At 37.5% G+C, this 24,509-nt stretch overlaps 1 protein-coding gene across 1 annotated transcript; it reads left to right on the top strand.

Moving 5' to 3' along the window:
- The first annotated feature begins 5,208 nt into the window (after positions 1 to 5,208).
- On the top strand, positions 5,209 to 24,203 carry LOC123868733 (synaptic vesicle glycoprotein 2B-like). The gene is made up of 11 exons (XM_045911313.1): positions 5,209 to 5,302; positions 7,287 to 7,358; positions 15,116 to 15,277; positions 17,425 to 17,592; positions 18,086 to 18,202; positions 18,716 to 18,951; positions 19,627 to 19,799; positions 20,625 to 20,844; positions 21,021 to 21,298; positions 21,794 to 21,921; positions 22,882 to 24,203. Exons 1-11 carry the CDS (start codon positions 5,269 to 5,271, stop codon positions 23,004 to 23,006), a joined length of 1,713 nt encoding a protein of 570 aa, XP_045767269.1. The 5' UTR covers positions 5,209 to 5,268; the 3' UTR covers positions 23,007 to 24,203.
- The last annotated feature ends 306 nt before the right edge of the window (positions 24,204 to 24,509 follow it).

The raw sequence follows: 24,509 nt of genomic DNA, 5'->3' as shown, positions 1-24,509 counted from the left end.
GTATTTACCGAAATAAATTTCCTTTACGACCATAAATTTGAAAATAAATGTCCTTTACACCCTTCAAATTTGCATCATATGCTACTACCTAAGAGCGTAAATCTACTTTACTGCACAAAACTGACCAAAATAAGGAAATAAACGACAAGTGTAATCATTTTTACGTTCTTAAGGATCACCCGCTAAGGTATTCTGTAAGGATAAAATGATAATTACAGTTAAGTATTAAATGGATTATGTAATTTTGTATGTAATTATGCATAAACTATTATATTTTCTTTAAAAATAATAATGAAAGATCATATTATTCAAATAATACATAACTTTTTTAATCACATTGAGATCGTTTATTTGGAATTGAACACGAAGACTTACAATAAAAACTTATAAATTATTTTGGTAACTAACGTACTTCTTCTTGCTTATCTTTTATCAACTCTCTTCTTTAAACTTATAATTAGTTCACTTTCTTATTAAATAGACTTTATAAACAAATTAAGATTTATTTATTCATCTTCCTTCTCACTTTTTTCATCATCCTCTTCATCTGTTTCGTACAAAGTTTCACGTAGTTTAGAATCGCATGGAAGTTCCCTGTATTGGTTATGAAATCTTTTAGGATTTTCACACTTTATCAGGTCTTTATATTTATAAGCGGCTATTGGTCCGGGAGTAAATAGTTAATTTGAATAACTTCCAAATGAATTGCTAATTATAAGAAATGATTCACGGCAGCTAATACTGTTTTATTTTGACCACAATATGAATCGCAGTACATTAGTAGATGTTTTACGCTCATTTTGTCCTTTTCCTCAAGATATTTCGTTAAACAAGTTGCAATTTCGTTGCTTCTCGAGGTTACCATCACATTTTCCCTACGTGTAACAATTAAGATCCTGTGAACGATTTAAATGGTGAAATTAAACATCGAAACTTTGTCCATATGAAGTATTCGGTACTTTTCGTAAGTCAAAACTGCAGGTGACAGTGTCATTTTTAGGTGAATAAAGAATTTGATGTATTTTAAATCGTTTATAAGTAGCTTTCTATTCTTTATGATGAAAGTTCAGTACCTCTTTGTCCTTGTCGCTCATACTTTGGTCTCTATTATTCTCTGCTTTCACGTAAATTAGACATTTATCCCATTTAGTTATGTGAAAGCTTATATTATACTCTTTAAAAATAGTTCGCAATGCATTGTCACTAAGTGCCTGCTGTTCCTGTTCAGTATTTTAAATACATTTGATATAAGTTACATATGTTTTTCATTTCCTGAGGAAGATAAGTTCTATTAATTTTTTTCTATTGTAGTGTGATGGGACTGCTTACAGCTTCTCAATAAAGATTTTACAAACACTTTTATTTCTTCAGTATGTTATTATGATGCGATGAAATTCGGTGTATAAATAAAATACTCTCAAATTTCTTATTCTGTATTTATAAATGAGAAATGACTTGAGAGATTCAGCGCACTGCACATATCTACTTACTGGAACTAGGAATATGTATTTGAATATAGGTAATTTATATAATGAGTATTAGACACATTTTAATTAGGTAGGGTTTGAAAATTTGTGTGCAGAAATCAAATGCAACGATATGAAGTGAAGGAATTTTGAGCTTCGTTATGATACATTTCATAAAACTGCGAATTTATGACTTTATAGTTTTGTATAAAGGTTTTAATTTTAATCAAGTTAATAAGTAAGTTTAGATTAGATTTTCTAGGATTTAGCGCATAATTTTTTGTAACTCAGACTCAATTAGTAAAGAAGAGCTCTGTCGCCTAAGATACAGGTTCTACCGAGTTTAGGGACTGTGGATCAATAAAATTTGTGTCTAGTTTTTGTTAGGGGTTACTAAATTATTTTAAATTATTTTAGCTGTAAGTGTCTAACTAAAACTTTGTAATTAGTAATTAGTAATTTGTAAAAAACTAGTCGTAATCTGATTTCAATAAAAAAAAAATATTTATTATTATTAATTAATAATTAAAATGAAACTAGGTTGTAAGGGACGCTTGTATTTTTGTATTTCAAATTACAAGGGTGTACAGGACAATTTGTAAACACGATGTTCTTTACATCCAAAATTTTGAGGTGTCATATTAACCATCTAAGGTGGTATAAGACAATTGATACTTTATATGTATTTTACGCCCAAGGGTTTTTTTTATACTTTGCTTTACTACCAAAAGGAGTAGAGTCTGCTAACCAAGTGTTACTTACACCCATGTTTTCACGGTAAACTTTGTTTAACGTGCCAAATTATGTGGGTCGTAAAGGCCTTTTTTTAACGAATTTCGTAACACGGAATATACCAGTCGATAGAGAATTAAAAACTGAGTATAACAGTGTCAAAAAGTCATTTTCGACCAAATGTCCTTTACGACCTTTGAGCCCAGAGGTATCGAAATATAGAATTGATAAAGTCACAGCCGAAACAATGATTAAAATAGGTAGGTACCTACCACCATTATATACTTTTTTTAACTGACAATTGTTTTATTTTATTTATTTAAAACGTTTAACTGTTACATATCGAAGATCTTAAATTACCTGGGAATATTTTCCTAATAAACATTTCGAAAATTTTTGAAATTTTTAACATAATTTAATTATTTATTAACGTCACGCTGTACGGAAGGGCGTAAACGACAAATATTTTTGAGTAATTTCTGCGGGAAAAAATATATTTTTTTTTAAATTACTTTCTCTACTTATGAATTCTAGCTAACACAAACTACCGCAATACAAAACATCACATCATTTTATTACTACAATCCAAGACCTTGTTGAAATATTTCGGTACAACAGTCGACCATGCAGCCCTGTGGCATGCCCCAATGTCTCACTATGTTGCTGTGGCGTAAATGAAGCTTTATACTATAGCTGTGAAAAGTTACCTTCAGGCCTATTGCGAAATGCGGAAGATATTTGAATAACAGAAAAACTCACGACTCAGGAATCAAGAGTTAAAGAAAACAAAGATGGTTACGATACTGCATCTCCATAATATAAATTATTTCATAATAGAAACCTAAGGTATTGTAAGTTATATTTATAAATCCTATCTAATTTACTCATATTTTATCTTTGCATCGCTAACATTTTTATGATCCAATTATTCTTTTGAGATTCACAGCAAATGTATATATTTTTGTCGAAAATTTAAATCTCTACAGTCTACATACAACTATACGTAGTAGGTATTTATATCAATGCTCAGGCCCTTGAACTCAGAGAGCTGAAATGCAGAGGTTCCCTTTATAATGTCGACAACGAATACATGAAGCTGGATTTTTCGAAATTTTTACGGCCTAGGGAAAAAAGGATTTATTATTCATGGGCATGGCGGACAATTTTTACGTTTCTTGTATAATAACTTACCTAAGCATTCACTTGGAAACTCTACCCCTAAAGGCGTTAAATAAGGGATGAAAGTAATTTTTAATTTTATATTTATGCTTTCGGTTAAAAATAAAGAAATACGTTTTCCAGGATTTTTTGAAAATTCTACCTCAGCACCAATTTTCATAAATGTCACTCGAACGGGGTTGGTCAACCACTGATTTATATTCAAGCCTGTTACATAAAAATGTTTGCCTCTAACCTACAAATTTCCCAAACAAACTTAGGTATACATACCTACATAGATTTTAGTAAACCAAGTTATCACATTACATGGTACTTATGATATTACACTTTTCGTAGCCTCTAAGCAAACCAAATAAGTACCTACCATCACCTACTAACCTTTCTTATATTAGAAAAAAATCTTTTTATTGGAAATAATATATTTCCCAACTAAACTTATACTTAGGTAGCTTTTAGTAAACCGAGTTATCATATTACACCTTTAGTTATTGTCACTTAACTGACGTTAGGTAAACAGTTCGCAGAAATGCGTAAGCGCACTATACCTATAGTGCGCGACAGATCTAGATGGCAATCAGAGTGGGGACACCTCGCACACCCGTACAGCCCGCGCGCTAACCCGGTGCGTCCCCGTGCCTCATACCCCGATTGCCATCTCGACCTGTCGCGTACCAATGCCTACAATGGCCTACATGGCCCATAGAACCTTGTTATCGCAGACTGACAATGAAATACGATACGAGTGAAAAACCTAACTCCAGAAAGTCTAAAGCGCCGGCAAATCGCGTCGCTTACGCGTTTCTTTACTGTAACTTGTTAAAAGAAAACTAGAGTATAGGCTCTTCGGTAGCTTCTAGCAAACCAAGTAAGTACTTACCATCATCTACAAACTTTTCTTTATATTGGAAAATATTTTCATCTAGCCTAGATACCATTTCCTAAACAAAGTTATAGTTTTTTGTACCAACCAAGTTATCATATTACATAGTAGGTACTTATGTTATTAGGCCTTTTCGCGTAGTCTAGCAAACCAAATAAGTACATACTTACCTATCATCAGATGGTACTATCATTTACAAAGTAAACCTTTCTTTACATTGAAAAAAGCTCTCCTCTGCCTTGACATTTCCTAAACAAGCTTTAACAGGGCTCTCTCCGTCACTCGTTTCATACAATCGTAGTTCCAATTTCATTTGAATATTAAGCAACCAAAGTCCATGAAATTTTGCAGACATATTCTAGAAACTAATATCTGTGTCTGTGGTGTTTTAGATTTTTCTAAAAATATGTAGTTTTAAAATTACAGGCGCTCAAAGATTTGTATGAAAATTTTTAAGACCACGTAACTTTGAAACCAAATATTTTAACAGAAATCTGGAAAACCACAGACATAGATATTAGTTTCTAGAATATGTCTGCAAAATTTCATGAACTTTGGTTGCTTAATATTCAAATGAAATTGGAACTACAATTGTATGAAACGAGTGACGGAGAGCGCCCTCTTAAGTACGCACGTAGCCTTTTGGAAAAAGTTTTCATCTAGCCTTAATATTTCCTAAACAACATACGTAGCTTTGAGTAAACCAAGTTATCATATTATTGCCTTATGCTATTAGGCTTTTTCGCGTAGCTTCTAGCAAACCAAACAAGTGCCTACCATCATCTACAAACCTTTCTTTACATTGGAAAAACTTTTCCCCTAGCCTAGTTTTTCCGGAAACGAACTAACGCTTAGAGTCCGGTAAGCCATGTAAGTGTAAGTCAGTTACCTACGCTATGTACTAAAGCCTTTCTTTATATGAAAGAGCGCGAATAACGGCAGTGCATAGCGATACGTGGTGGTGGACGTGCGTTGACTGAAGTGGTAGGGAGTGGTGTTGTGTTGTGCGAAATGGGGTGCAGAGTTGCGCCTAAGGAGATGCCTCGTAAGTATTTTTGAAAAATATTTTGAAAAAAAAAAATAGGAAAGTCTTTGATTCTACTTGATTTTTTTTTGTTGAAATGGTGTTTTGCAAAATGGGGAGCAGGGTTGCTTTTATATATTTTTGAAAAGTTAAAAAATTTAAAAAAAAAAAAGCCTTTTTAACATGGGTACGTACTAAATAAATTGCGAATGTATGAAAGGATTCGAATCCACACCCCTCTGCACGGGTACTTCATCAGTATAAAAATTGCGTCGATCCGTTTCTCCATCGCGGCGTGTTTGAAGAACAAACCAGCATGCTGCATTAAGGTAGCATGTTTACAATTTAAGCTGTGATAGCCCAGTAGTTAAAGACGTCCGCCTCATAATCGGAGATCGTGGCTTCGATCCCAGGCACGCATCTCTAACTTTTCGGAGCTATGTGCGTTTTAAAAGCAGCGTAAGGAAACCTGCATGCCTGAGAGTTCTCTATAATGTTCTTAAAAGTGTGTGAAGTCTACCAATCCGCACTTTGCGGGTGTCGCAGATTATGGCCAAAACCCTTCTCATTCTGAGACAAGACCCGTGCTCTGTAGTAAGCCGGTCACGGGTTAATCATGATGATGAATGGTTTACAATTTTTACGTGAATGTTTGGAAAAGACCTGCCTTATCGGCACGCGTAGCCAGCTCAATAAACCCTTATCAATCCATAAGTTACATGTTATACGAGCAATAAATTACTTTTCATACTCATGGATTCTTAATTGATGCCAGAACACCGTGAAATGGCGACTCCAGTACTTAGATCAGTAGTTCAGGCTTTAGCGTGGAGTGCTAAGCATCCTGATACTATTTCAAATACGAAACTGTGTCCTGTTATTTGGTTTGTCCTTCAATCATGTCGCAACGGAGCAACAACCGATCGAAGTGTTTTTTGCAGAGTGGAAAGTGACCGCTACTTTTTATGTCGAAAAATTAAAGATTTTTCACAAGACTAAACAATCTGGCATCAGAAAAATGAGGAAATCGTCTAAAATTTACATTCATTTATTTATTTACATTCATGATGTAGATGTCTTAAAAAACTGGTAAATTATTTGTTCCTTATCATCATCATTATCTCAACCTATCGCCAGAGTGAACGAGTGAGGGAACTCTCGGTTTAATCCTGAATCGACGATTTTTAAATTTTTTTAATAAAAAAAAAGCGAGCAATCGAGCATGCAGGTCACCTAATGTTAAGTGATACCTGCGTCAAATGTAGTAACATTTGACGCCGGCCAGTGACGTCGAAGCCTCGACGTTTTGTTACACGTTCCCTAACTGTCGTGAGTTGTGTCATCGCGGTGTACGGCACTGAGCACGGGTGTCCTCTCAGAATTATCAGTCGTATAAAATGAAGCCTATGCCACCCGGACCTTTACGACGAATCGATTGACCCCTCATTCAATAAAATCGGCCCAGTAGTTTAGGCGCTACGCTGGAACACATAGAATCTGGATACTGATACAGATATACACACATACATACATACATAGACTGCTAAAATCATAACCCTTCCTTTTTGCTTTGCCGCAGTCGGGTAAAAAAACAAGCCATCTAGTGACATTTAGATGGTTAAAACGCACATAACACCTAATAGAAAGGTGCGTGCCTGGGATCACAGTCTCACCCCCGAAACACTAGGCTCGCTTCATCGTTTATTTATCAAAAATCACTCGTAATTCTTAGAGCATTAAGGTAATCAATACATCACTTTTGAAAGGTACTTACCTATCTTTTGGAGAAATACCTTTATTTAGTACGTCAACTTAAAACTAAAAGCTACGATGGTTCCAAACGCGCCCTTGTGTGAGAAAAAGCCTACAAGCCGGTTATTCAAGCTGCTCATTCTCAATTCTAAATTTCTCAAAAATAAATTAAAACATATTAAAAAATATAACAAAATACATAGGTAGACACATTTTAAGAATTTAGGAATGTAGATCCTTTTTCTTGTTGCAGCATCCCAAAGGGCCCTGGAGCATCAGGATTCCCAAGAAGTGGCCAACTACGAGACCGCTTTGGACGCAGCCGGTAAGTGCCATCATCATCATCATTATCAATGATAGACGGCTAAATCGCTTGGCGGCACGGCTTTGCTGGTAAGGTGGTAACTAGCCACGGCCGAGGCCTCCCATCAAATAGGAACTTCCACATGGCACTGTCTTGGACCTCCTGAATCCAGCGGCTCCCTGCGAGTCGTTTGAGGTAGTCTGTCAAAGTGGGATTTCTTCCAAACGCCGCGATTTCAGGTGCAAGGTTGCTATTCTAGCATCTCTCATTACGGATTTGATTACGTAGAAAAAGAAGATAAGAATGAAGATAAAAACCCCTTGGGAAACTTTTGACTTTCTGGGAGAGTAGAGCATCCTGGGATATATCTGGCAAGCTATCTGTAAACCTTTCATCTACATCGGTTAAAATGATCTGCTGTGAAAAGCTGGCAAACAGATAGACAGACAAACAGACATACTTTTACATTGCGCCAATTAGTATATTGGTAAAGACATGTTCTGGAGTGGAGACCGCGTATCAGTAAGCGCAGTGTGGGACGACCTCCAGACAGCTGGACCGATGACCTGAAGAAGGTGGCGGGGAGTGGGTGGATGAGGAAGGCGGAGGACCGTGTTTGGTGGCGCACTCTTGGAATGGCCTATGCCCAGCTGTGGTCGCATACCGACTGATGGAATAGAATGGAATGGAAAGAGAGAAATCGTAGTAATCAATGGAAAAGGTTAAAGAGGTCTATAAACTAGTTGTTTTACTGTATACATCGCGGTTGTTTTTTTGCTCGTACTCATATGTTTACATGTCATTCGCTGCAAACGACTAAACTGTTTGCTTTCGCGGTCAAGGCACTAATAACGTTCCAAAGGTATATATGTACCTAATACCTGCTAGGTACATCTATTTCTAGCTCAGGCCCGCGACTTCGCCCGCGTGGACTGCACGAATTTTAATTGACTATTTTATTTTTTTTGGGGGTTTAATTTTCAAAAATCCTTTTGAACGGATGTCTAGCTATATGCATGCTTTTCAGCCCGATCCGTCCAGTAGTTTGAGCTGTGCGTTGATAGATCAGTCAGTAAGTCAATTAATCAGCTTTTCCTTTTATATATTACTAGAGGATGCCCGCGACTTCGTCCGCGTGGATTTAAGTTTTTAAAGATCCCGTGGGAACTGTTTGATTTTCCAGGATAATAAGTTGCCTATGTCAATAACAGGGATGGAAGCTACCTTGATACCAAATTTCATACAAATCGATTAAGCGGATGGGTCTTTAGGAATTCCGTGGGAACGCTTTGATTTATAATAATAATAATAATAATAATAATAGTTTTTATTGTCAGGCATAAAAAAAACCCATATACAAATAAAAGTTACACAGAATATACGTTACATTAAAAGCATTTACATAATACATTAGGTTAACTTAAGACTAACTGAAATGGTTAAAAAACTCATTTCAGATGTCACAGGTCACAGGTATTATTTTCTGTTCTTATCCTGGTGTACAGACAACCAATAATTAAAAATAGGGCTGGGCATCCCTTCACAAACAACCTTGAGTATTGAATTGTTAGAGCTCCGAAGTCTTTCCCAAAAGGATGCCACACGAGCTCTAACAATACAATAGAAGTCGGGCACTCTCGCTTCGGCAAACATAGTAGAAGCACTGCAATACCTCGGCAAACCCATGAGTATTCGGAATGCGTCGTTATATTGTACTCGTATTGCAGTGAACGACTTTTTAAGAAAGTTAGTCCATAGCTGGCACGTATAAAAGCATTGGCAGTAGGCGTTAAATAAGGTTATTTTAACTTCCTTGCTGCATTTGCCAAATCTACGCGCCAGCATATTGGAACGGATCGAGAGTGCCCTCCTTTCTCTCTCAATGTCATTGTCATCTTTCAGATGCTCTGTCAGGATGTGCCCGAGATATTTGAACGTCTGCACAACCCGAACAGCTTTACCATTTAAAATAATTTCTGGGATTCTTTCCGGACCTTTACCTGCCTTGAATACGAGCATCTCAGTTTTGTTAACATTATATTTCAGCCCATGAGCATTAGCATAATGCTCACAAACCGAGAGCAACTTTCTGAGGCCTTTGATAGAAGGGCTAAGAATCACCATATCATCCGCATAACTCAAACTATTTACACATACTCCATTGATGTGGCATCCGATCTTGGTGTCTCTCAGCTCCTCTATCAGGTTATTTACATAAATGTTAAAAAGATCCGGAGAAGTAATCCCACCTTGACGAACACCGCAGTCTAATTTATATGAATTAGAAGTCGCTTCGCCCCATTTCACAATATTTGTTTGGTTTCCGTACCAGTACCTCAACAGACCCACAATTTCATTTGGGACCTGAGACCGGTTCAATTTCTCCCAGAGAATATCATAATTGACTAGATCGAAAGCCCGGCTCAGATCGAGAAAACACGCATATACAGATGTATCTCGCCTAGTATAATACTGTATAGTGTGCTTCAGACCAACTATAGCTGAGTCTGTCGAGAGACCAGGTCGGAAACCAAACTGTGCGTCATCGATGACTACATTCCTAAGCAGTTCAGGTTGCACAAGACGTTCAAAAATTTTACCTATTACTGTGCCCAGGGAAATAGGACGATAATTAGCAGGCGATCCCAAGTCCCCAGTTTTATTTTTTACAATCGGGACAACTATTGTTTTCATTAAATTATGGGGAAGATACGAATATCTTATACACAAGTTATATAGACCACATAGTTTCTCGTGTAGCAAAAAACCCCCATATAAAATATGCTCAATGCTTAGTTCATCATATCCAGGACTTTTCCCTCTTTTCATTTGGACCACAACTTTTGTTATTTCGTCAGTTGTAAATTGTATTTTAACCTTATCTAAGTTGGGTAATGCATTGACATAATTGTTACCTTTTAACATCGGATCCGCTTGTAGCGGTTGTATTTTAAACCGTTCCGCGAACATATTGGCTATCTGTACGTGGCACTGTAAGCCATCCACTGATACTGGTTTGCTTTGTTTATGATTAAATGCCTTAGTTTGTTTCCAAAACTTTACAAAATTTTTCTCTTTACGGTGCATGGCTAGAATATCTAATTTAATGACTTCTTCATTCCTTTGACACCAACGTAACTTATTTTTAAAAATTTTACGAGATTTCGTCAAATTATCATATACTATACCAGTAGATGGCTTACCCGCCAACACCCATGATTCAAAGTACAATTTATACTTACTATGGCTTTCCTGAACATGAAAATTCCAACCCGTGACCTGTTTGTGCTTAATATTATTATACTGACATCGCTTTGATGAGCGTTTAGCACCTGACTGCATAATGCTGACAATATCATTATATAAATTATTAATAAATAAATGGTGACTATCTAAATTGTTACATCTATTGTTATCACAGTTCTTACATATTATCTGTTCACAAATCTTAACGAGTCTATTCTCACAGTAATTATAGTACGAATCAATTTGAGCTGCGTCTCTGTTACCCCACCGAATGCCCGTTCCGGCAAAGATACCGTCGTCGAGTGTAAGACACTCGGTCGCTTCAATATTACATACTACACGTAGTGGAAAATGATCGGACCATGAGATGTCGTACATAACGTCCACGCTTAGTACGGATTTCCACGCGGCTTCGGTAGTGAGACAATGATCCAACCAACGACGACTGCCGTGCGATTCACTAATAAATGTAAACGTGTCAGAATTGTGACCAAGCTTAGTTATATCGGCCCATATCCACTCCTGTTCATCACAAAATTGCCATGATTTTCCGGCATAAAAAGTAGTTTATGTCCGTCCCCGGGATATAAGCTAACCCTGTACCTTTCGTTAGAATCGGTTAAACTGTTGGGCCGTGAAAATATAGCAGACAGACAGACACACTTTCGCATTTATAATATTAGTATGGACTAGCAGTTGCCCGTGACTTCGTCTGCGTAGAATTGGTGGTGAATTCAATCAAAAGCAGCGTGGAACTTGTGGCAAAGCGGTTTTGTCGTATGCTGTGATATTGAAGGTTTTTAGTTAACTAAATTACTAATATTATGTCTACCTAGGTATAAAAAAGAAGAGTGCTCAGCAAACAATTCATAGGTAGGTAGTTATAGTGCATTTATTGTAGGCATTGAATTCAGAAATTGTCACGTGCGTGTTTTCGTAGACATGCTTGGATCATAAATATTATATCATTGTCGCATCTAGATATCTCTTGGAAATATTATCTAAGAGAAACATCTTTTAGAAAAAATTTAATGTTTGCTTGTTCGTTACTATGCGTTCATCCGATTGACTTGAAACTTTTTAAGTTGATACAGGTAACAAAGACGTACAAAATCCTTCGGAATAGTATTAGAAGTCACGTAATGCATTGCCAAATACTTAGTAGGTATCGTGGCAACCCCCTGCCCCACCTATTCCGAAGAAAATATAAAAAAACAGACTTTATTTTTATTATAAAATAACGAAGGTCTGGCCTCATAGGCTCAGAGTCTAAAATATAGGCGAAGCTCATATTAAAAAGCGTGTAAACAGATGATTACTGGTAGTTATATTATGTCTGATATTATTTAATTTAAAAAATATTCCGGTGAATTGAGAACCTCCTCAAAGTCAAAGTCAAAGTCAAAATCATTTATCCAAAGTAGGTACAATTGTACTCCTTTTGATGGTCGAAATTGTTAAATTTGGACGATATAGTGGTGATAAAATTAATTACCTAACTTAAAACTAATGCTACGAGGGTTCCAAATGCGCCCACATCTGAGAAGAGCCCACAACGAACTCAGCCGGGCTTTGAAGTCGGTTAACTAACATTACAATCAGAATGGAATCGCAGGAATCTCTCTGGGCCATGTAGGTATGAGCCCGTTAAACACTTTCGCCGAAAATGTACACAAAAACCATCTTGAAGTTATTCGAACTGGTTTGAATTGTTCCTGGAGTTTCGATGCTGGATGTTTCTTGCTGGTTCTTCTCGGTAGGACGGCATTCCGAACCAGTGGTAGATTATTTTGACGATTCAAAAGCACTTGTAAAAGTTTAATTGAATAAAAATATTTTTGTTTTTTTTTTGATAGGTTTTAATTATTTCTGTTTTTGCGAACAAGTGTACGAGTAAAAATGAAGGGTACTTTTTGTTTCCTAGTGGTAACTTTAGTATTTTCTTGATATCTTTAAAAAAATAAGAATAAATAACGAGCAAACGAGCAGACGGATCACCTGAATTTAAGTAATTAGGTAATTAGGTACCATAAACCCTTAGGCCCATAAACATTTGCAGCACTAGAGGAATTGCCAATGCATTTTCGGTATTCGACTTTTCATGAATTTGTCCTTTTCATGTCCTTAAAGAACCTCATCGGAACACCGCTGATTATACAGAACTCTTAGGCATGCATAAAATTAGCGCCGTAAGTTTAAAGAAGAAAATATTAACAGCTAGGGGATGCCTGGCGGCTTCGCCCGCGTGGATTTCGATTTTTTTAAATCCCGTAGAAACTCTTTGATTTTCCGGGATAAAAAAGTAGCCTATGTCCTTCCCCGGGATGTACCTATCCCAAGCCTGTACCAAATTTCATTAAAATCAGTTCAGCGGTTGAGCCGTGAAAACGTAGCAGACAGACAGACAGACCGACAGACACTTTCGCATTTATAATATTAGTATGGATGACGTGGGGGGAGGGGGCACAAACAATAACACTGGAGATATAATATTTACATTTGCAAGCCATTGTGTTTATAAACCCTACCAACTTAACAATAATGTGCTCTGGATGATTAGATCGCGATGATTGTGCTAGATCTATTAGGTTAGCTGATCAAGTAGATACCCATATCCCATCACTATCCATACTCCATACTTAATATTATACGAGTAAATGCGAAAGTGTGTCTGTCTGTCTGTCTGTCTATTTGTGTCTGTTTGTCTATCTGCTACCATTTCACGTCCCTATAGTTTAACCGATTCCGACGAAATTTGGTACAGGGTTAGCTTATATCCCGCGGACGGACATAGGCTACTTTTTATCCCGGAAAATCAAACAGTTCCCACGGGATCTTTAAAACCACGCGGACGAAGTTGCGTGCATCCTCTAGTATTATTATTATTTAGGTTAGGTATATTATATGGTAGGAAACACGGATGCCGGAAGAGCGTTCCATGCCTTAGCGGTTCGTATCAGAAACGTTGGCAAAAACGTTTAGTAGGAGTAGATTGGATGTCAACCAATAAAGCGCCGGCCACACAGGCAGCGTATGCGTCGCGTAAGCGTAGCGCGTACCATTGCGCGGAATATGGAACTGTATGAGACATGGCATACCGCTTGTGCCACGTGTAAGTGCTTGGTGTGAATCGGCTTTTAGGATGCAAACGTTCACACTCTCTCGCTGTTCTATGATAGAATAGTGAAATAAGAACAAGCTTGTCGATTTCATAAAATATGACGCATCTTAACCATCTATGCATGCCAGTAGGATGGACCTAACTAACCAAGGTCGAACCTTCCAATTTGTAGATATTCTCAAATTGCCCCAGCCGGGAATAAAAGCCGGGACCTGTTGGCTTGTAGTATTATATTATTATTGCATTAAATCGTCTTGTTTCTCGGTAGAGCAACCGCAAAATAGCGAGCAAGATTTATGTATAGGACGAACAAATAAAGGGATATATCGTTTTATTTTTACGTGCGTTTAATTTGAACTCGTCTTCGATATGGAGTTTAATACTTATTGTGCTTCTTATTGCTGTGATAGCTTAGTGGTTAGGACGTTGGCTCTCTATTCGAGAGGTCGGGGGTTCCCAGGCACGGACCTCTAGTCTTTTCGGGGTTGCTTTAACGGTGAAGGAAAACATCGTGAGAAAAACTCCCTAAAGGTGTGTGAAGTTTGCCAATCCGCACTTGGTCAGCGTGATAGACTATGGCCCAAATCTTTTCATTCTAAGAGGAGACTAGGGCTCAGTATGTATATATGTATGTATGTATATGTATGTATCTGTGTCTGTGGTGTTATAGATTTTTCTAAAAATATGTAGTTTTAAAATTACAGGGGCTCAAAGATTTGTATGAAAATTTTTAAGACCGCGTAACTTTGAAACCGAATATTTTAACAGAAATCTGGAAAACCACAGACATAGATATTAGTTTCTAGAATATGTCTGCAAAATTTCATGGACTTTGGTTGCTTAATATTGAAATGAAATTGGAACTACGATTGTATGAAACGAGTGACGGAGAGAGCCCTTAACACTAGGGAGAAAACGAACAACTATTATTTGTCAGTATATTAGGATCTCTTGATTAGTAGGTACCTACCTACTCTTGATCATATTGCTTCTGCTGTCAATTGTATGACAATGTGGTTAAGTTATTAAGTATGACGTCATAAGTCATAACTTTGTTTCCTATTATATGGAATCCATTACATCATAATAATATTATGTAAATATACTATCTGATGCCCGCGACTTATTTTAGCAATTCCACTTCAGTGTTTAAGATTTTAAAAATCCCGTGCGAACTCTGATTTTTAGGGTTCCATACCTCAAACGGAACCCTTATAGGATCACTTTGTTGTCTGTCTGTCCGTCTGGCGTGTCTGTCAAGAAAATCTATATATAGGGTAGTAGGTACTTCCCGTTGATCTTGAATCATGAAATTTGGTATTGGAAATTTTCAAAAATCCTTTCTTAGTCCGCTAAGAATTAATTACTTTCAATCAAATTACTCTCAATTACTTTCCTTGTTTTTCCGCAGGTTACGGCCGCTTCAGCCGCAGCGTGCTAGGCGCGTGCGCGTGCGCATTCTTCACCACGGGCGTGCAGAACTGCGTCATGTCCTACGTACTGCCTGCAGCGAGATGCGAACTCAAACTATCCACCTACCAGGCCGGATTGATCAATATGGCTTTTATGAGTGGTGAGCTTTGATTAGAAGAGACGTGTGGCTTAGTTGTGACTACTGACAACAGAACCGAGTATAGCAACAAATACAATTGTATTTTGCTAAGCTTGCTAAGCGACGCTGACCCAAGTCAATAACTGGATGGGTGACGGACTTTAAAGGTCTCAATTTGGTCAGTTTGTATCCTTCATGCCTCGGATGACACTTTAAACTGTACAAACCTAAGATTTGAAATATCGTTCTCTTAGTCGAATTATTTGCGGAAGGGTCTGGGGACCCACCGCATGCATTATCATACCAAGAAAATTCCTACTATTATGTGAATAATAGGAAGGGGTCATGACCGGCAAAGCCGTGCCGCCGAGCGGTTTTTCGTTCCGGTATGATGCCGTGTAGAAACCGAAGGGTTATGGGCTTAATAAAATACTGCCATACCCCTTTTAGGTTAGCCCGCTCCCAGCTTAAATTGCATCATCACTTACCACGAGGTGAGAAGGCAGCTAACTTGTATCTGAAAAAAATACCCTCAGTATTGAGGATATACGTCGCAGAGTAAGCTTTGATTAACGGACATAGCTCAGAGGATTTTGAAGCTGAAGTGGTAATAGGCAGAGCACATAGTTTGAAAAAACCGGTAGACGTTGGAATCCCAAGGTCCTATAATGGCAACTTCGAACCGGAAAGCGCAACTATGGCAGAGCCCTACTTGGTAGAGAGATGACATCGAATGAATCCCTGGGAGAGCTGGATTCGGACAGTGCAAGACCCTACAAGAGACCTACTTAATATGTCAGGTAGTGAACTTCTATCTGAGGAAATCCGACAAAAAATTTGAGGTGACACTGTATTTATTAACCCCCGACCCAAAAAAGAGGGGTGTTATAAGTTTGACGTGTGTATCTGTGTATCTGTGTGTCTGTGTATCTGTGTATCTGTGTATCTGTCTGTGGCATCGTAGCGCCTAAACGAATGAACCGATTTTAATTTAGTTTTTTTTGTTTGAAAGGTGGCTTGATCGAGAGTGTTCTTAGCTATAATCTTAAAAAATTGGTTCAGCCGTTTAAGAGTTATCAGCTCTTTTCTAGTTTTCTTGTAGAAAAGAAGGTTAGATAACCGTTAGGTTCATAATATTATGTCAATAGACAAATGTCAAGCTGTCAAGATGGACGTTGCCTAAATACATAATTATTTATTTGAAAATGATGTTTTGGAAAACTCAGATACTTTGGATCGTCGGGGGTGTTATAAATTTTTAATTTGCACTTGTGTAACTTATTTGTCAGTCGAGGATAAGATAAATGTTACGACCCCAGACAAAGGTGGGTGCGAATGTCGCGAATCGATAGGTATGGAAGCAATTATCAGTTTGAGCTGATTCCGTTAACGGTTAATTGTTATTGCATCACGAGGATCGCAAACAGTGTCTATTGACATTTGCTGCGGCGAAACTTGAAACGAAGTGGGGAAGCTCCGAGTATCGCTATTAGAAAATTGTCTTTCTTTATTATCCTTTGACATTTGTGGCTACTGACAGGTCCACTGATAATCCAGTCAAATTAATATCTGAGAGGAAATTGGTACATTTCTTCCTTGAGGTATCCAGATGAACATACTAAAAGTACTCCTGGGTGGAGTGTCCTTTTTACAGACATATGATCAATTTGTTGTCTGTCTGTCCGTCTCTCCGTCAGTCTGTTTGTCGTGTCTGTCAAAATTACCTATAGGGTACTTCCCGTTGATCTAGAATCATAGGTAGGTCTTATAGTACAAATAAAGGAAAAACCGTAAACCGTGAATTTGTGGTTACGTCACAAAAAAAAATTAAAATGTTGTGAGTAAATAATTAGTATTTTCAATTTTCAAAGTAAGATAACTTTACCAAGTGGGATATCATATGAAAGGGCCTTTCTTGTACATTCTAAAACATATTTTATTTGTTTTTATGCATAATTGTTTTTGATTAATCGTGCAAAATGGCGGAAAAGATACCCGAGCACGGAACTCTAGGTGCGCGAGTCTGACTCGCACTTGGCCGGTTTTTTGCAATTGCTGTATACCTACCTATAACGGCTCAAGAGGTGTGTATAGGTATTTCCGTTGCCGCTGTTTTTGCAAATTTTTCGCAAAAACTCTTTCATGTAACGACAGTTTGTCTTTTCCAGGTGGTGTGGCCAGCGCCTTCTTCTGGGGCATCGTGGGTGACGTGTTTGGAAGGAAGAACATCCTTAGCATGACGCTGCTGGTAGACTCTGTCATACTCCTAGCGCAGAGTGCTGTCACTGACTACCGGTTGCTGTTGGCCGCACGGTCTATCAATGGATTCCTTATTGGTATGGCTAACAGTTTCAGGCATGCACCTCTAAACTTTTCACAGTTATGTGCGTTTCTTGCTTTAAAGATGAAGGAAAATATCGTGAGGAAAACTGCGAGATCTCCATAATGAGAGAGATCTCATTTATTGATATAAAAAAAAACTAAATTAAAATCGGTCCATTCGTTTAGGCGCTACAAGGCCACAGACAGATACACAGATACACAGATACACACGTCAAACTTATAACACCCCTCTTTTTGGGTCGGGGGTTAAAAAATATGCACGGAGGCTTTCTCCTCTTATTTTGGAAGGTGGTCAAAATCCTGATGAAGTCATAATTCGTGAACAAGCTTAGCATGACGTATGAGATCCCATAAAATTTCAAATTCAATCACTATTTACTATAAGAATATATTGGTTTACCTACGATGGCTCCATGGAGAGAAGTTGGTGTGGTTAAAGATGTGGTTTAAAGCTAACAAAATTATTTGAAAATTGTCCTGTTCCAGGTGCTCCATCTACATTGGTGTTCACTTATCTATCAGATCTGGTCGGGGTCAAGAGACGGCAGTTCTACCTCGACATCACTGGTGGAAGTTTTGTGGCTGCATGGCTCATTTTACCTGGTGAGGTCCCAACTTCAAAATTTATAGCTTCGATAGCTCAACTTTAGGAGTGGACTGAAAATTCAGACTGTGGAGAGAAAAAAGGAACGGAAATAATGATTAAAACATGAGTAATATGCTTTAATAAAAAACCTAGTATTGTGTATTTTGTACTTGCAGACTGAGGTACACGAATGTAAAAGCACAACTTTTGAAGGATCTTGTTGTTGTTGTTATTAGTCGATGGCAACGTCGAAAACGCAGGGTTGGAAGACCCCAAATTTTAGTTTTTAGAAATCCTACCCCAAATGATTTTCGAAATTCCACCTGACTCCAGCAACCCGTAGTGATTAGGTATAATCCAGGTATCTTTTAAACAAGAATGTGAATAGGCATCTTCTTGTCAAACGCGACCCATATGTTGGGCTACATCATCACCTGCCAACAAGTGTGATCGTGGTCAAGCGTACGTGCCTATAGGCTATAATGAATTTAAGGAAACTCTTATTTAACATGTCGTTTTTTCCGTTTCAGCGATAGCATGGCTAGTAATACCATTAAAGCTATCCGGGTACACTACACTTCTGCCAATCTACTCCTGGAGACTGTATTTAGCTCTGGGAAGTATACCAGGGTTTGTTGCTGGTATTTGGGTGCTCTTTCTTCCAGAGAGTCCAAGGTTGCTATCAGATACCAATAGAAGTGAAAAAGCGTTGAAAATTATGGCGTATATCAATCGGTGTAATAGGGGCTCGACAGCAGAATTTAAGGTTAGTTATCAGTTCATTTAAAAAACCAGTCAAGTGCGAGTTGAATTTGTACGGTGGTATATAGGGTGCGATCAAATGGCGCCATCGTACAAGATATTATAATGCTAAGCACTTTAATTTATTTTTAACTAGAGGATGCCCGCGACTTCGTCCGCGTGGATTAAGATTTTTAAAGATCCCGTGGGAATTGTTTGATTTTCCGGGATGAAAAGTTGCCTATGTCAATTACAGGGACGCAAGCTACCTCGGTACCAAATTTCATACGAATCGATCAAGCGGGTGAGTATTTAGGAATCCCGCGGGAACTGTTTGTTTTTCCGGGATAAAAAGTAGCCTATGTCCTTCCCCGGAATGTATCCTAAGTCTGTTCAAAATTTCAATAAAATCGGTTCAGCGGTTGAGCCGTGAAAGCGTAGCAGACAGACAGACAGACACCCTTTCGCATTTATAATATTAGTATGGATGGATTGCATGGCGGCCACTTTGGAATTCATCATCTTGGTTTTTATTACTTGTTATTATAGTGGCAATAGAAATACCATACGCGTTCCAAATTAACCCGTTTCCACATAGATATGTACGTTTCCATCTTAGACTGCATCATCACTTACCACCAGGTGAGATCGGAGCCAAGGGCTAACTTGTATTGGAATATTAAAAAAACATTAATTCCAGATTAAGAAACTCATCCAAGACAATATATTCATGACAAAGACGGTCAGCGGTGAGCAGAGTCGAACCAAAGCGTTGTTCATGGGAGTGTTAAAGGATCTCAAAATGTTCGTCTCCAAGATGTACGCACTGAAGTCCAGCTTGATACTGTTCGTCTTCTTCGCTAACATGGCTGCGTAAGTTGAAATTAATTTGGCTCGTTATTTTTGGCGTTAGGTGACGAGGTAGTCAGTTACGAGCTAAATGATATGCAAATTCTAGTTAAATATAATTGAAAGGTTGAATCCAAATAATTATATACAAGTGTAAATTAAAAATTTATAACACCCCCGACGATCCAAAGTATTTGAGTTTTCCGAAACATCATTTTCAAATAAATAATTATGTATTTAGGCAACGTCCATCTTGACAGCTTGACATTTGTCTATTGACATAATATTATGAACCTAACGGTTATCTAACCTTCTTTTCTACAAGAAAACTAGAAAAGAGCTGATAACTCTTAAACGGCTGAACCAATTTTTTTAGATTATAGCTAAGAACACTCTCGATCAAGCCACCTTTCAAACAAAAAAAAACTAAATTAAAATCGGTTCATTCGTTTAGGCGCTACGATGCCACAGACAGATACACAGATACACAGATACACAGATTCACAGATACACAGACACACAGATACACAGATACACACGTCAAACTTATAACACCCCTCTTTTTGGGTCGGGGGTTAAAAAGGAAAAGGTAACTGACTGACTGATCAATGAACACACAGCTCAAATTCAAACGTTCAAACGGTTCGGGCCATAGGTTCGGGCTGAAATAATTTGGCATGCTTAGAATAGCTATTATGACGCAGACATCCACTAAGAAAGGATTTTTGAAAATTCAACTCTAGTAGTCCACGTAACCGAAGTCGCGGATATAAGTTAGTTTAATAATAATAGTGAAAATGAAAGTAAGGAGGTAGGTATGCATTTATTAGATTGTACTTATATTTTCAGTGGGTTTGGCCTCAATCTTTGGATACCAGAACTTCTCCTCCGCATGCAAGTCAAGGACTGCTCAGCCAACAAAATTCTCCCAGAACCAGCACAGTTGTTCAACGCAAGTAACATGTCCAAGGTCTACAATGTACGCTCTCGAGGCGAAGTTGACAGATTCAATAACTCAATCTTTGAGTCACATAGCGAAGAGAAATGCGATGAAAATATTGATGATTCAGTAAGTATTTTTTGTCCTTTCGTTTATTTTTGTCTTATGGTTAGAAATCTTGGGTCGGGACAAAAAGTTTTTGGGGTTCTGCCCAAATAGGACGCTCTCAGATTAGGGTAATATGGATATAATAAGGATGAATAATATGGATTCTTTTACTCGTAACATATCCGCCTTCTTTGCAGATATTCACATCAGGCCTTATAGTAGGAGCATGTTGCGTCTTAGGCAATGCAGCATGCGCCCTTGTGTCGGCACGCGGTGCGTTCGGCGTGCGTCGTGCGGCCGCGCTCTGTGCGCTTGCATGCGCGTTGGCATGCGTTTGTCTTGCCGCATGCGTCTGTGCTTGTGCGGCATCCAAGCATCTTGCAGTTGCGGCTGCGGCAGCACTAAACGCAGCGTCTTTGAATGGAAATGTCTTGCTTATAAGACTGCTGTTGCATTCTTTGCCGGCTAAGTTAGGGTAGGTATTGTGTTTTATAAAACTTCTTTATGGGGTACATTGAGAGTAACTTAGATCTTTTTCGGACGGAAGTATAATTTAACTTTCAAGTTCTTCTTTTTGTTTCGGGGTTGTGGATCGTCTAGTTCACTGTATCACGTCATCCGTTTCTGATCTATTGTGATCGCCACAATTTTTAAATTTCCTCGCCAATACTTCATTATATGCAAAAGGTCGCATAACTTCCGTCCATATTTTAAAAGGCTCCCAAACAGAACGTCTGTTCTAAGGCCACCGTCTTTTATAAATGTGTTTCAAGTAATTAATGCGCTTGACAAGTGATATGCACAAATTGTTTGCATTTTGTGCTTGACTGTGGATAAAAATCTTAATAAAATTGCAATAAAACATCCAAAATCTCATCTAGACCTAACGGTTTGAACGTTATGATCTTTCTGAGGTTACGATGATATGTCAATAAGTTTCATCTTTTATATCTATAAATGTATTTTACAGAGGTCTAGGTGTTTGTTGGGGAGCGTGGTGGGGCAGAGCTGGTGGCGTGGCGTCCAATTTGGCGGTCGGAGTTCTTTTAGATTACTCCTGCCCTGCGCCGTTCATATCCGTCGCAGCTTTATTAGCATGTAAGTTTATTTCCTCATTCAGTTTTCTTATTAATAAGTATATACTCTTGCTATGATAGTACCTATTGGTACTACTCTAACTAATATGGGAATTAATGTTTCAACCTACCTTCTCGCTTCATAGAAATTATATTTGTAGATTCTTCTGTATGTAAGGTTATTTTTAAAAAGTTGATTTGAGTTGTCAAAAATAATATAAAATTATTAATTTAGCTGATGCAGGTAGTTTGATAAAATCGATATTTGGCTCATTCGATGTCATACAATCTGTTACTAGGAGGCCAACAAGATTGAACTTGCATAAATACGGGTGTTTCGAAGGTTTTAGTTTAGTCTCCTTCTGAGATTCGGAGCGATATCGCATATTTTCGGTATTTGGATTGTGAACTGAATAATTAGATGTTGTGATAGCAATCACGCTCTAATTAAATTATTTATTTTGGCATTAGTTTGTTTAGATTAAAACTCTCGGATAACCTTACACATTAAACTTGTGTTTTTTTTTTGTGTTGGTTTTGGAGAGGACATTCCAATAATTCGATAAAAATATTTAAATAATACCTGCTTTTCTGAGTGACGCCAATATGTAGATACTCCCTTTACTTCAATCATACAGCCTGCTTGCATCCATTGTTATACATAGGCCACCCTGAGTCCTGAGAGCGCGCCACCAGACACGGTCCTCCGCCTTCCTCATTCAACCATTTCCTACTACCCTCGTAAGTTCAGCAGGATGGAGATCATCTCACGCCGCGCTTACTGGTACGTGGTCTCCACTCCAGAAATGTCTGCACTCTGCCCCAGTGGCTAGCGGTTCTGTGACAGACATAGCCTGCCCACTGCCACTTCAGCTTGCTTAATCAGATTAAATTCTGAACCGTATTTATTGATTTTTCTTTCACAGAAAAATATTTGTATAACTTTCCAAAGAATAACAAGTAATTGTTTAATTTTTTCCAGTATCAATCGGTGCCATAATGATGATAAAACTAGAAGAAGCAAAGATTACAGAAGACAACAAGACTGAAGCAGACAATGCTGAGAAGAATACTAGTTTAGATAGATACATTTCCACTCATATGTAATGTTTATATGTTTTGTGAAATGAATGTGTTTATTGACGTAAACAAAATAGTGAAATTGATTTTGTAATGATATCTTTAGAATATCTACTAAATATACACATTTTTATCATCATTTTTACTGCGGGATTTTACGGAGTCTGCAAAATCCCGACAAGCTGAGACTTAGGACTATCTGTCTATCTATTAGGACTATTATACGTACTATCTGATCTGAAAACTATTTTTTTATAATAATACTTTGTAATTACTCAGACAAGCTATTTTATAATGATATAAATTGTATGAATTCCTAAATATTATAAATCTAGGTATGTAATCATAAGCGTTTCTGACAAATGATATATTGAATCACATATCATCATAATAAGTGCGAAGTTATTAATCGGATAGTTACTGTGGCTTATTATACCTAGTAATTAGTTCCTATCACAGGCCTGGATTAAGTAAGAAAAACTAAGAAAAAATTTTTTATTTCTTAGTCAAGTTCTTAGCCTTAGTTGGTAGTAGTTGTAGCCTATGTTATAGAAATGAATTTATATTTTCATCAGTGCCTTATAAAATAGAGTTAGGAAATCGGCCGAATATTGCGGAACTTCTGAGAAAGTCAGCCTTTGACTGCGAACTTCCCTAGTCGTAAGTGATGATTCAGTCTAAGATGGAAGCGAATTAAGTTAGAAAGATCATCATCATCATCAGCCTGTGGACGTCCACTTTTGGACATAGGTCTTCCCTAAAGACCGCCACCACACCCGGCGACAGAGAGATATGACAGTTTTATTAAACCTATATGCCGTAACGGTTTCTATACGGCATTGTGCCTTCTTCAAATGGCATTTAAATGGCATTGTACCTTTATTAAATTGCATCCTTAGAAGTCTGTATGGTAGATTTGTAGAGAAAATCTACTTGCCAAATCTCAAGTTTCTAATATGGTCTGTATCGCTTTCTTAAGAAACTTTGTTTGAGGGAGATTAAAAGTCATAAAGTGCCGATTCTGGTTTACGTTAACGAAACGTAGATTGTATATAAACCTATTAATAAAACTATTTTTATTTAGTTAGATTTAAATAAGGATTCGAATAAAGATCTCTTAATATATTTAATATATTTTTTAGGGACGGAATATGATACGTAGTTTCTATTTTTAGACTATTGGTGTATTTTCAATATATGTATATTTTATATAAAATGTTCAAATACTACATGCAATATTGACTTTTATTTATTGTTAAGTAAGTAGTGTAACATTGATGATGCAACTAGGAAATATGCCTGCCTGTTCTCCATAAAGTTATCAAAGGTGTGTGAAGTCTACCTACAAATTCGTACTAGGCCAACGTGAATGACTATGTGCAAAGCCTTCTTATCCTAAAAAAAGACGTACTCAGTAGTGAATCAGTGAACTCCAGGTATGGAGAACTGTTAGCCATCGAGATTTCTTCACGATGTTTTCGATCACCGTTGAAGCAAATGATGTTTAAATTGCTTCAAAAGTTCAAACGT

This window comes from Maniola jurtina, chromosome 10 (assembly GCF_905333055.1).
Source record: "Maniola jurtina chromosome 10, ilManJurt1.1, whole genome shotgun sequence".
Lineage (NCBI taxonomy): Eukaryota > Metazoa > Arthropoda > Insecta > Lepidoptera > Nymphalidae > Maniola > Maniola jurtina.
This window is presented reverse-complemented; position numbering and strand designations above follow the sequence as displayed.